Consider the following 12,934-nt stretch of genomic DNA (forward strand, 5'->3'; position numbering starts at 1 on the left):
AACTTGACATGTACCAGCACCCGGTGTATCTTGAGGAGAGAAAGGGCTATCGAGCAGAATTCGATTACTCTAGCCTCGGCATAATACTAATAGAAACAGTCTATTGGGGCACATTTAACAAACTCTTTGGACGCTGGGAAGGGTCCTACGAGAGTCGACGCCGGAAAATTCTCGAACACCGGGTTCCGAGCCTAAGGCACATTATGGGGAGGGATTATTCTGAGGCAGTGAGGTATTGCATTGAGGGGGATATGGAAGACGCGGGCTCGACGACGATGAGTACGAAGGAAGTTCAGCTGCGGTTCACGCAGAAAGTAGTGGACCGCTTCGCGGGGTGTTTAGTTGGGCAGGTCAACGCAGAGAGCCCCGGAGCTAGGTCGAGGTCTCTAGTTGTAAAGCTGCAAGAAAAGTAGTTCATAGCATAGGTTTGCTTTAGCATCAGGAGAACATGGGAGAAATTAGTCTTCCTCTACTCGGCCGAAGAATTGCACTGCCCTATGATGTATCTACGATGGGCTCTATCTCATCCTAGGAGCCGACGGGTCACCCACAGAGCAAGCGAGATGCTCAACATATCATTGATGAGCAGAGACGTACATGTAAAATGCAGGTCCCATTAACTCTTCCAAGAGAGGAATATAGTATGATGGTTGGTGATGGCTCAGTCGGGAACTTCTCATCCTCGTCAAGATAGACACATCTCTCATCATGGGAATGCCAACTGCAGGAATGAACTTCAATAAACAAAAAACCTTCTAATAATTACACCTGTTTTGCTCATGTTTTTGTTGGCCCCCGCTGTGCTTCGTCCCATGAAACTAAACCGTTTCGTTATAAGTGCGATCAATAATAAAACCCTTCATAAAGTTATGTTTCCCTTCCCTGCCATCCGAACAATGCTAGATCAAACACAACGCCGAGTACTCAGACAGCAATAAAAAAAAAGTACAAGTGAAAAAGAAGAAAAAAAAAGGTGAAAAACAACCTTCGACGCGAAGGGAAAAGAAAAGAAAAACACCACTCGAAGCTCACGGCTTCGCCGAGATCATGACCAAGCATCATCTCAAGGCTCTCCCTCACGCAAAGCTGTCCTCAGCTAGCCACCTGCTCGTCACCGTATCTCCATCTCTCCTTTCATCTCTCTTGCGGTCCTCTTCACCGTCCCCAGGAAGAAGCCCTTCCCTAACAAGCGTCTCAAACACTTCGTCCTTCGCCAGGATGACTTGCCTCTTCACAACCAACCCATCAAGAACCTTCAATCTCGCGCAGCACCCCACAAACACAACCTCATACAGCCTCCTCCTCAACCGCGTCGCCTCATCAAGCCTGCTCGCATACTTCGCATCCCTCTCAGGATCCGCCTCAGGTAGAGAAAACCCATCTTCGCCACCGCCGTTGCCGTCCGCGCGCACAAGCACCTGCAGCGGCGGATAGAACCCCAGCGTCATGGGATTATCCCTGAGGTCCAGCCTCGTCAGGTGCGGAAAGTCCGTCAACAGCTCCGTTACCGCCGTGGAGTCTGCGAGCCTGTTACCCGCCGCCAGGAGCTTCTTCATCCGGGGCACGAAGCGCAGCGGCGACAGGTCCGAGATGGCGTTCGAGTTGACGTTGAGCGTGCGCAGGTTGGGCATGAGCTGGCCGAGATTGGGAGGGAGAGACTGCAGACCGCAGTTGGCGAGCTCGAGGAGCTGGAGGTTGAGGAAATCGACCTGCGGCTCGAAGCACTTGATGTAGTTGCCCGAGAGGAACAACTTACGCACCTCGTACGCGCTCGAGAGGAACGATACATCTAGGGACGAGCTGCCCTTTTGCTCGCGCAGGGAGAGGCTGTCAAGATAGCGCGCCTGGGAGAATCCTGTAATCTTGGTCATTTGGTTTCTATCTGCGTGCAGGAGCCGCAGCTTGGGCAGCTCGCTGAGATCTAGAGTCTGGAGCTTGTTGTCGCTGAGATCTAGGTAGCGTAGGCCGTGCAGCTTGCTCTCGCATTTGAATGATTCGAGCTGGTTTCGCTGCAGCTTGAGAGTAGCGAGCGAGCCCAGCATTTCGACATTCCTGATAGATCTGATTTGGTTACCCGCCAGGTCTAGTTCCGAAAGCCTCTCGAGTCTGGTTCCTTCAAAGTCGATCTCCTCGATGAGGTTGTTTCTCGCACGTAGACTAAGAAGCCCATCGAGTTCATTGACACCTTCTAGGCTGGTCAGGAGGTTATTGTCCGCTTTGATGCTTCGCAGGTGCACCAGGTTCTTCAGCGCCGACAGGCTTCGGATGTCGTTGTCAGAGATATCAAGATACTGGAGGTTGGCGAGGTGGTCCCACGAAGTCAGCTCTGAGAGCATGTTGTGGCTGACTCGAAGGTGCCGAACCGAGGATGGCACTCCGTCGAGATGCCCTAGCGCGTTGCTCGACGCGTCGAGGCTGACAAGTCCCCCGCAGAACTCGTCCAGCATGTGGAGACTCGAAAGGCGCTTCTCCTGAAGGTCAAGGGACACGAGGCTATCCCAGAATGGCTCGGACGGCTCGACCTCCGTCAACCGATCTACAAGCTCGCGGATCGTAACTGACATGACCTTTTTGGAGCCATCACCGGACACTAGGTGCCGATCCCCCATGATGTAGCTGACCTCGAATCCATAGGACTGGTCGGCGTTGTTCATGGTAAACTCCGAGAGAGGGCTGAGAGAGAGGTTTCCGATGTTCTGGCCGATGATGGCGCTTGCATCTCCATCGATATCCCCCGCACCCCTGGTGCCTGTGGACTTGATGATGAAGCTAACGCTCCTGCGACGAGCATCCGGTGTGACGTGCTCAACGGCGCTATGCTCGCCGACAATGCTGACCTGCCTTTCCTGAGACGCGGCCGCTGAAGCTCCGCTATCCTCGTCCTGCTCATCGATCCGCGATACCGGTCGAGGTACGAACGCTACTTTGGCGTACGATGCTTGTCGGCCATAGCTCCGAGATCCCTTGCGATAATTGGAGGGTATGCCGTTGGGTTTGTTGGCACTACCCGCTGGTTCCCTCACCGGAGAGTCGTCCTGTTCAGCCACAACTTCGATGTGGGATTCGTCCTCCGACAGGTCGTTCAAATCTTCGGGGAGGACATCCCGGATGATCGAAGCCACTGGCGATGAAAATGAAATGGTGAGGTTTCGGCGCTTGGATGGCGTGCGGCTCTTGTCACGACCCTCGTTGATGGTGATTTCATGTTCCACCTCTTCCTCCTCATCACGAGCCGGCGAAGTTGCCGCCTTACTTTCCAACTTTGTCAGCTCGTCTCGAGCACGCGAGAGGGCATCGTTTTCGTCAAGTGCCGCGTCGGGTGACAGTGTAATGAATCCCTTCTTTCCAGATGGTGTTTTCAAGGGGCTGGAGGGCGATGCAATATTTTCTAGACCAATGGCTGGATGCTCCTTCCTAGCTGTCGCAAGCTTCAAGTTCCTCATCTCCATCGTCATATCAACGGAAAGATCGGGGATGCTGGCAAACGGGTCCTCCTCGCTGTCTTCCGAAGGCAAAATATTGGCCGTCATTTGCGCAATGTTACCGTGCTTCTTCCTGACCCAGACCTGATTTTCTTTATCGAGATACATGCTCCCGACCTGATCCGGAATCAGATGGCTGACGCTCTGGGGAGCAATCGTCTTCTTAGTGTCCGAAGTTCGGGAAGAACTAGTACGGTTCGTAGAGGAGCCACCCGACGAGGTGGATGGGAACGTGACACCAGTCTGATTTCCGGAGTCAACATTGTCGTTTTGGGTGATACGAATATTAGGCGGATCGCTAAACTCTGCATCCTCGGGCATGTCTGCGAGATTAGTCCGGCTACGGGTGCTCAGGCGCAGCTGTCGCTCAACCTCCTGAGCCGTGCGAATCGCCTCCCTCGCAAGGCCTATGGATCGAACCGAGGACGTGATGACTTCACCCATATCACTCATTTCCTGGTACTTCTTCAATCGTCTGAGGATCTCAGGATCTTCCTGTCGAGCGGGCACGGCTCGGGCCACCGGTGGGCCGTCACGACTGGGGGGCCGAGAGAATGGTTCTTTTGTCGATTCCTGCCAACTGTCATCTCCATACGGCTCTGGATCGCCTGAGAATGCATTTTCTGCCTCAGATTCCTCGACGCTTGCAAGTGCAGTCGGGCGGACTTGGTTTCGGATCATGGCCATGATCTGGGCGGCCTCATCAAGGAAGTCCTGCGTCTTCATGGATGGCTTGCGCTCGGATTCGGTGGCGATCATGGAAGCTCCCGTAGTGGTAGGCTGTGTATTTCGGAGAGGGGAGCGCTTGAGCTTGCTTCCATGCGATGGGATGCTGTCTGCCAGGGGATTCTTTTCGCGTTGCAGCGAGCTTCTCTGGCTAGGTGTCGGCGTGCGCGGGCGGAGAATTTGGCGGTGCGCAAGCACCTCAGGATCAGCCAGCTGTTGCACTTCGCCGGGGCGAGCGTCCTTCCTCTTCTTTCCGATCGCCACCTGCATTTGCTTGTGGGTGCCTTGTACGGTATCTACGTTCGCAAATTCTTCTTCCCTGCCGTAGGCAATATCGGATTTGTGTAGGGTTCGGCGGCGTTTCGGGGTTGGATCCTTCGAGGGCGACGTCCTCGGTCTCTTTCCTTCGGAGCCGCTATCTCGTTTGGGCGTATTGATAAATCTATGGCTGTTGCCGGATGCATTGCGCGACCTGGATCCACCGCGCAACTCCGACTGTGATCCGGATGCTGTTGATTTTCTGCGACGTCTCCTGATAAAAAGCTGGCTTACATCCGACGGCGAGGAATCAAGTTCCGCTCCAAATGCTGGCGGTATATTTTCTCGCTGGGATGCGTCGCCGTCAAATTCCCCACCGATAGACTCGCCGTCTGCCGAGAATCCGGACACATCGCTCGTGAACTGATAACCCTCGAGGTCTCCGCCACCGAAGCGACTAACTGACCGGTGCCTTTGCTCTCTTAGAGGCACTTGAGATTGCTTATCGCGCGGGCCTTCGACCGAAGCCTCAAAAGGGTTTGTCTGAAACGATTGTCGCGAAGAATCTGTCATCTGTTCCTCGAACTGGCTGATGCGTCGCATCAAAGTCTGGTTTGTGAATGTATCGTAAGGTCCAAAGAGCTTCAAGGGGCTTCCGCCGCTGGCTTGGAGATTGCGATCTCTCTTGTCTGGGCTCGGGTGAGGTGCTCGCGGAAGTTGTGGGCTCATGTCAAATGCCACATGTTGGTTTCCTGGTCCTGCCCTAATGCTCGGGAATTGTTTGGGCGTGCTCGCTTGTAGAGACTCCTCGGGGAGCATCTCGGACGATTCGTTACCGACCGGACTGAGGAGACGGTGTCGGAAGGAGCCTTCGGCGGACCTACCGCCTCTCCGAAGGTTTAGAAACCCGCCGCTCCGTACGTAATCTTCAGTTGTATCGGCGGATTCCTTGAAGCGCTGGGGAGGGCCATCTAGCGCGATGCTATCTTCCACGGCAGAGTCTAGAAGCATTTGGTTGACACGCAGGTTTTCTAACCTGGCTCGCAACTGATCGGCCGGGAGGTCCATGGGCGCGAAATCGATTTGTCCGTCGCCGGAACTGTGCTTAGATAAGAAGATAGGACTAAAGTCTTCGTTTTGAACAACGCTCTGGCTACTCGGTTTCCGAGATTCTTTCTGAGGCGGTTGAGGCTTGCGTTCCGGTTGTTCTACCAGGCTGTCATTTTCTTCTTCTTCGACCACCTCGCTATGTCCTTCAAAGGTCTCGTCTTGGTGTATGCTAAAGTCAAGCTCACTCTGTAGGCCCACTGACTCGTCCGCCATTCGATATCGCATCTCCCTGGCCCCTTTACGGGGACTGGGACTGGGAGTTACGTCGTCATGCCTTACTGGGCGAGAGTCTTCTGAAATTGCGCTATCATCTAGGACGGGAGGGGGTCGGAAAGCAGGAGGGCTCGAGGGTAGGGTGGTCTCGTGCCGGACGCTGTCGTCTTCTACAAACGGGTCCTCGGTGGTTTCGGTAATATTCTGCACAGGAGGGGGCCTGAAGATGTCTTCTAGACCGGTAGCAGCCGAGCAGAATAGGTCGCGCTGCTCACCGTAGGCCAATTCGCCGTAGACTAGTCGCTTCTTCCACTCGGGCGTGTGGCCTTTGCCCTTTCCAGGAGATGCGCTAGGAGAGCGATGTTGCACTGTGTTGTGAACGACGGAGTTGTTTGTGGCTGCCGATACCGATCGGCTAACATATCGGCCTTTCTGGCTCCTCAGAGAGCCCGCATTACTGGATGGTTTGGGGATTCCGTTTTTCGGTAGGGTGATGTTGATATGACTGAGACTTCGTTCGGCAAGGACGTTAACACTGCTATTGTTGGTGCCAATGAAAGAGCTCGTGGGAGCGCCCACTGGTCTTGGTATTCTACTCCCAAGACCCTTGGGGTGGGTTGGTCTTCGATTTTCGTTAGGAGAAGATGACCTTCTGGGTTGGATCTGGGCGATTGACGATTCATCGGATCGAGGTTGGGAAACCCAATCCTCTGATAGGGAGTCGAGCCACGCATGCGCCATGGCTCTGTTTCTGGATGGGAAGTTTGCGTGGGGAATGTTGTGGTGTTATTGAGGGTCCATGAAGTCGAGAGGGAGAAAACGGGAGTCGGGAATATGTCTGCTATCGTCGTCGAGAAGTCTGATAAAGAAGATGATATACGTATGGCTGAACTGGTAGTACGCCTCTTTTCGCGCTCGGAATAAAAGAAAGAAATAAAAGGAAGAGAAAACTTAAAAGGACATCAATCGTTACCTTGATTCTTGTTGGTGCGACATCCAGGAACGCGGGCTTCTCCCGCGTTTGCGATGAGGTTGAAAGGCAACAGAGGCGAAGGGTTGTGATTGGCTGATCAGGGTTGCTATGTCAACAAACATGGATGCATTGGTGAGGTGGACCCTTGCCCTCCATAAAGATGAGTCACGTGATGTTACGTCGAGTTTGCGTGGAGGGATGGCAGCTGTCATCGACTGATATGGCTCGAAATATGCAGCCAGCCATCTGCATGGAATCGGAAGCCTGATCGAGTCAAAAGGGGAGCGATTGCGCCCCGAAAAGAGCTCAAATATGGCAAATGAGGTAGCATGTAGTCTTCTCACTATATACTGTAGTTCCTTGCCTATTTTCTTCGAATTTACATCAAGGGCGCCGTGTCAATTCTTCAAGATCGAAAACCTCTTAACGCGAGATCACGTGCAGGCGCGGGGTGTCGCGTCTACTCGTCTCCCATGGTAACGCGCCTTCCCCTGGAACCACCCGAAAATGCATCTCCACTTCACAGCAGGCGACTCCCATGCATTTCCCGAGCGAAATGCTGTAATCCAGATAACCTCCCTGATGCGCATTACCCGACGGATGCGGATGCTGTAACCCGAAGTCCGAACGAATTTGACAATCTCCAATGCACTCATAAGCCCTGACACTTGGCGTTTCCACTATGTCGTCGTTGGCCTCCGTTGGGGACGACTACGAGCCTCTCGATAGGCTTTACTGCCGAGTGCCATATCTCCTGCAAGATGTGCTCGCCAAAGTACATATCAACTCATCTCCGGCAAGCGAATCGAAGTGTAATCGTTACGAACATTTTGGGCAACGATTTCTATCCGGGCATGCGCCCTTCCTATTGACTGCGGCTCTTCGAGGTCCGTTTGACTTATCATCTGGCTGGCAAAATCCTTGGGACCCGAGTGCGGCTGAAGTTCGATGTCCCCAACTCACCACGACGAAACAACAACCTACTCCATGCCGAATCACAGACACCCAAGCCGCTACGGTGTGCCCTTCACCGGCCTCCCCCTGTTCGAAGAGGCAATCTTCGGCATCTATATATCTCCCGAGTCCTGTGAGCTTGCAAGCAGATACTCACCCATTCCTAGAACGAGATGAGCTCATTCGGGTTGAGAAGTGGAGGGATGTAGTGAAATCTAATGTGCCAAAGAAGGATGATTTCTGGGTATCAAAGAGCCAATCGTCGACTAAGCGACAAGGTGAAGATATATCTTGGCTGCGGAGGAGATCCGACAAGAAGCTCCGAACAAGTTATCCCGACTCAAATTCGACGGCGAATGCCGCCGGCATCCCTGATAAGGAACCCAACAAACCGATGGAAGCTGAATCAGATACGTCATCTGCCACTACATCCTCTTCGGAAGATGACCTTATTCCCAACCGCGCCCCGCACGTTGCTATTGCTCCGGTGAAGGGATCTACGTCTGCGCAGACTCGAAAGAACCAGTTTGCCGCTTCTGCTCCAGTAGCTCCACTGCCTCAAAGCACTAGCCGAATCACTCGACGCCGGTCCTCACAGGATTCCTCCAACCCCGTGAGAAGAATATCCTTGAGCCAGCCAGCTGGCCAGTTGTCGACAAATCTGACAAGTCTGAGGATGTCTCAGCCTATTTCTCAAAGTCAGCCCTCAACGAGACGACTTTCAATTCATCGCCACTTCTCTCTGTCCAAGGATAAACCTGTTCTTGAACGACCACTCGAGGATACCAGTTCCGCAACAGACAGCTCTGATGAGTCGGAAGATCCCATCGCTACCATGAGCAGAGAAGATCGTCCTCGTTCGTCTCAGCAATCAATATGTTCCGCCAAATCTGACCTGCGAGATGCACCGCATCCTACTGAGCCTCTGCCAATGGATGTGCCACCAATGGGAGAAGACGAACTCTGTTCTGAGCTCACAAAATCTGACCAACCCAAGGATGACGCCGATCTCTCCATATCTGCGGAGGATGTTCAAATGAAGGATGATGGTATATCTACGCCCCTGGAGCTTACAAAAACAGGAATTAGCGATATCACCACCCCTGTAAAGGGCGGTATCCTCGCGAAGAATGACAACAAGCTCGACTTGCATGAATCTGATACCACCAAGGGCTCAAGCGATTCACCTAGTTTTAGTGCCTCTGGAATTGCGGACGTCTCAACCACGCTCGTGGAAGATGAGTCCAAGGCCATCTTGTGTGCATTGGAGATTCATCCCAAGGAGAGCGCCTCGCCGATGAAAGGCTCAGTCGTCTCTGATACGAAGAATATTAAGGAAGACCCCGAACTGCAAAGTCCAGGCTTACAGGATAACAAGGTGGAATTATCGTCGCTTCAATCCTCACCTCCATCACAGACGCCCAGAAAATACGATATCAAACCCCCCGCCCAGACCCCAGACCTGCGGATTAAGCCGGAAGACCAGAGTCCCTGGATGGAAGAGCCGGATCGGCCCGTTGTTGAGGAGACTAATCAGGAAAGGGGAGCATCAGGAAGTGAGGGAACGGTAGCTCGGGCGACGCCAGATCTGCTGGAAACACGAGAGGAACAGTCACAGTCCATCATTATTCCGGAAGAAGCGCAAAGCCCATGGACGAAGGATCCCTCGCAGCGAGTCGAGGTGAATAACGCTGTGGTCGAACACTCGAGCCCTCAACTTCCAGAGACAGCTCCGCGGGACGTACAAGTTGAAGCTGCGTCTGACCCAGTAGAGAACGCGCCAAACCCACCTTCAGACGTCTCGAATGCCAACTTCTCCATCCGGTCCTTTTCGAGTTTCATGACGCCTCCGGCGAAACCACGGTTTGCCAACGTCCCTGGTTTCGATGGGCGCCTTCCCCAGACACCCATTCTTCTCGATGCTGCACTGGACAACCCATGGCAAAGCAATTCCCACCCGAAGAAGAAGCGCGTCTCTTGGGCACCACTACCTCATGAAGAGACGCCCGATGCCAGAGAGTCAAATCCGCCACCTTCCTCGCACTCCCGGTTTAGCCGCGCCTCACCTCCACCTGCCGAGCCTATTCCAGACGAGGTCGAAGGAGACGGAGAGGCATTTAGGAAGCACTTTGTCCTTGTCAAGCGCCGCGCCGACCCCTTGAGACAGCGTCTACTCCCCTCAGCATCGCAGCAGACCCAGAGAAGCCCTCAGACGGATGCCATGGCACAGGCGTTCCTTACGGCGGACCATGTGGTTCCACAGGCCGGACAGCTTAAGGGGGATAAGGAGAACGTGGAACAAGAGCCCGTCGATGATGTTGACGCCGTGTTGGGGAATCTTAATGAGTTCCTGGATACATGGGATCTTGATGCTGACCTTGAGAGGTCAAGGACGAGCTTGGGATCTCACGACGCAGGCGCTGCGGCTAACCGCATGCTTCTTGATCCGGAAATCGGTGGGTGGTAAAGGCTCATATCGACCTCTGCTATAACGCGGACTACTCTTGAAATGCTACGCTTGATTTCTACTATTCACTTTTCACTCTGTATTTTACATTAGCCTCAATAGGCGGGTTTAGAATGGGGTTCGACAAAGGCATGGCTTCGGGGGGCATAGGGTCATGAGGCGGTTGTAATTGTCTTCACACAAAGTTAGATGTTCAAATGATACCACTAGTTGCTTTTCTTCTCATTGATTCACCGCATCTTCAGCTCTCTCGGGATATCCAAAGCTCTCCTGATCGGATGGAGAGCGGTCAGCATAGCTCCGGGGAGAAGCGATATTTCGGACATGAGCGAGAGAACAGGCCCGTCTCCCCCGGAAGGACCAATCCCCCTCTGCTCCCGGAGCACAATGGAAGTCCTAAGGTCGTCTCGAGAAAAGACAATTGGAATCTTCGGACACCGACAACATCCCATCATTCCGATCTTCCCATCCATGATCTCATTTCCAGTTGTCCCGAGAAACGTGTATCCTCGTAAAAACTCAACAAATTTCGCCTCGCCTCACATTCACACCCCCCTCCATAAGCAAACAAGGACTTAAAAAAAAGAAAATACCAGGGACGTAGAAGAAATGAAGAAAATTTTCAGTTGGTCAGGTATATACCGCCGAACGAACCAACCCACGTACCTCCCACTTCCCCGGTTCCATCGTTGCTACTAGAGTTCTTCTACCGTATAGGCTAGGCAAGGGGAGGGGGTGAGGGAAAGCGAACCCACCCAAGTTACGGGGTGAGCACATGGGAGATCGGGAGGCGTTGTTTGGATGGACAAGGGGAAAGGGGTGGAAAGGGTTCGATTCGAAGGTGGGTAGCTACTAAGTCCGTCAGGAACACTATGCGTCACTCCGGTTGGTAGGTATGGAAGAGCTTCAAAGTTCCCTTTGTGGGGTAATAATCACCTTCTCTCCTGGGATAGCTCATCACCTTGCTTGTTCTGCCCAGTACGAAGTACGCTGGAGTAGGTCAATCTACGAAGTACAGTACACTACACACCTCCGCGGCTTGAGGTACCCAAGTCCAGGGGACAAACGATAGAAGCTGAGTGCTACAGGAGGGACGAAAAGGGGGCGGTGAAGTTCGGCTTTACTACCACGTATAATACCTCTTACATGGCCGAACGTGGTGCGTGCCTTGGATCCATGTGCTGTTGCGAGACTGCTCACTGGGCTATTGAACCCCATATACCTTTGTATAGCGCCATCCACACAGGCCCATCCTCATTTACTTCGTAGCAGAGGACATTACTCTGGACACGTCTCCATTCCAGGTCGCCTTGAAACTTTCGGTGTAGGTTCGGTCGTCTCGTCATGTTTCTCTCCTTGCTTTAGCGACACGGTAGTATGATGGGTTCGTGCTTCCGGGTCTCTCTTTCGACCCAATGAGGCTTGAAGGCTTCGCAACGAGGGCTTGGGATGGGAGCTGGATGGAGCGCAATTAGCATTGAGTGCCGAGGAGTATGATAGTCAAAATGGGGCCATGGATCTTGAGGGCTTGGTTCCGAATCGGTGGTAGACAGCCGCCTGACTGCAGAGCGTCTACGTCACTGTAGCCTGTAGACCGGAAGGTATGGACCGTAGGGCACCATGAGCCAAGATTGTGAGAAGTGATGAAACGAGAAAGTGCGTCGTCTTAGACAGAGAGCAGTATGAGGAGAGGGTGGAGGAGTACGAAATATAGGTTAGGCAATGTCTTGGTAGACTGCCCTGGCAGCATCCAGTCTACACTACTTGAGCAGCTCGCCCAAGCTAAGCATATATCGTGCTAGTCTGTAGGATTAGCAACTGTGAAGGGCCGAGTCTGCCGCGGGAACTTGGCACCAAGAAAGGATTCTTGTTCTGCATGAAGATAACGCTGAAAGGAGCAGAGACTAAGGAGAGCTTCACACCCAAAGTTCTCGACACTCGGGCACTTCCCAGGTCAGCAAGCCAAAAAGTTTCGGGCACGAAGGCTAAGTTGCAGCATCACTGCATCCCAAGGTGAGCTAAATGGTTTATTCGGACAAACGGGGCATGCCGAAAAGAGGAGTTTGCGACAATTTTCCTCATTTGGCCACTGCACACGAGACGCAATGCAATATCATCCATTCCCAAGTTGGGTGAGGGGAGGGCGGGAGGGAAGAGACGACGCGGGCCAGGGTTCAAAGGATAGGAAAGGGATAAGGAGAACCAGCTGCGCAGCGTCAGAACCGAGCAGCCTGGTGCGGCAGGAATCCTGTGGGTTGAAAATCATGTTGCAAGTTTATTGCTCTTTTTGTCGCAAATTATTTCCCTGGCAAGCTTGCAAGGCTCAGTGGTGGCCCTGCTGGGTGGGAAAGCTCCTGTCTTGGGAGGTCGTCGTGGACCACGTTTCCAGATGATTGGACGCAAGCGCTCGGCGAGCCGCAGGCCCTCGTCCTCACGGTGGTGAGGTCAACAACACGGCTCCGGATTCCGCGGGTGCTACGATCCACATTTAGAGGAAGATCCTGGAGCGCGTATCAAAACTAGAAGGCGGGGAACCAGAAACTGCAATAAAAGTCTCGGGGATCATTGTGCACTCGCCTGCATAAATCCACTGATGCAGGAAGACTAGTGAGAGGTGAAAGGGAGTCATGACTAGATGCCAATTGCTGTGGCGAGTGCCAATGGATCGAACCATGGATAGAGTAAAAACGATCAACGGGCGGGGATAATCGTCCATCCGTTGCAACTACGATTTTAAATCGTCATCTGTCG

The 12,934-nt window shown here is 53.1% G+C and overlaps 1 protein-coding gene and 1 pseudogene across 1 annotated transcript; one reads left to right on the forward strand and one right to left on the reverse strand.

Moving 5' to 3' along the window:
* Positions 1-1,076: 1,076 nt before the first annotated feature.
* SAPIO_CDS1120 lies at positions 1,077-6,530 on the reverse strand (annotated as a pseudogene; the record flags this gene model as incomplete).
* Positions 6,531-7,749: 1,219 nt separating this feature from the next.
* On the forward strand, positions 7,750-10,183 carry SAPIO_CDS1121 (uncharacterized protein; the record flags this gene model as incomplete). Its single annotated transcript, XM_016784475.1, has 2 exons — positions 7,750-7,849; positions 7,995-10,183. 2 exons carry the CDS (start codon positions 7,750-7,752, stop codon positions 10,181-10,183), a joined length of 2,289 nt encoding a protein of 762 aa, XP_016646030.1.
* Positions 10,184-12,934: the final 2,751 nt, after the last annotated feature.

Source organism: Scedosporium apiospermum (genome assembly GCF_000732125.1).
Source record: "Scedosporium apiospermum strain IHEM 14462 chromosome Unknown SEQ_SAPIO_0044, whole genome shotgun sequence".
Classification (NCBI taxonomy): domain Eukaryota; kingdom Fungi; phylum Ascomycota; class Sordariomycetes; order Microascales; family Microascaceae; genus Scedosporium; species Scedosporium apiospermum.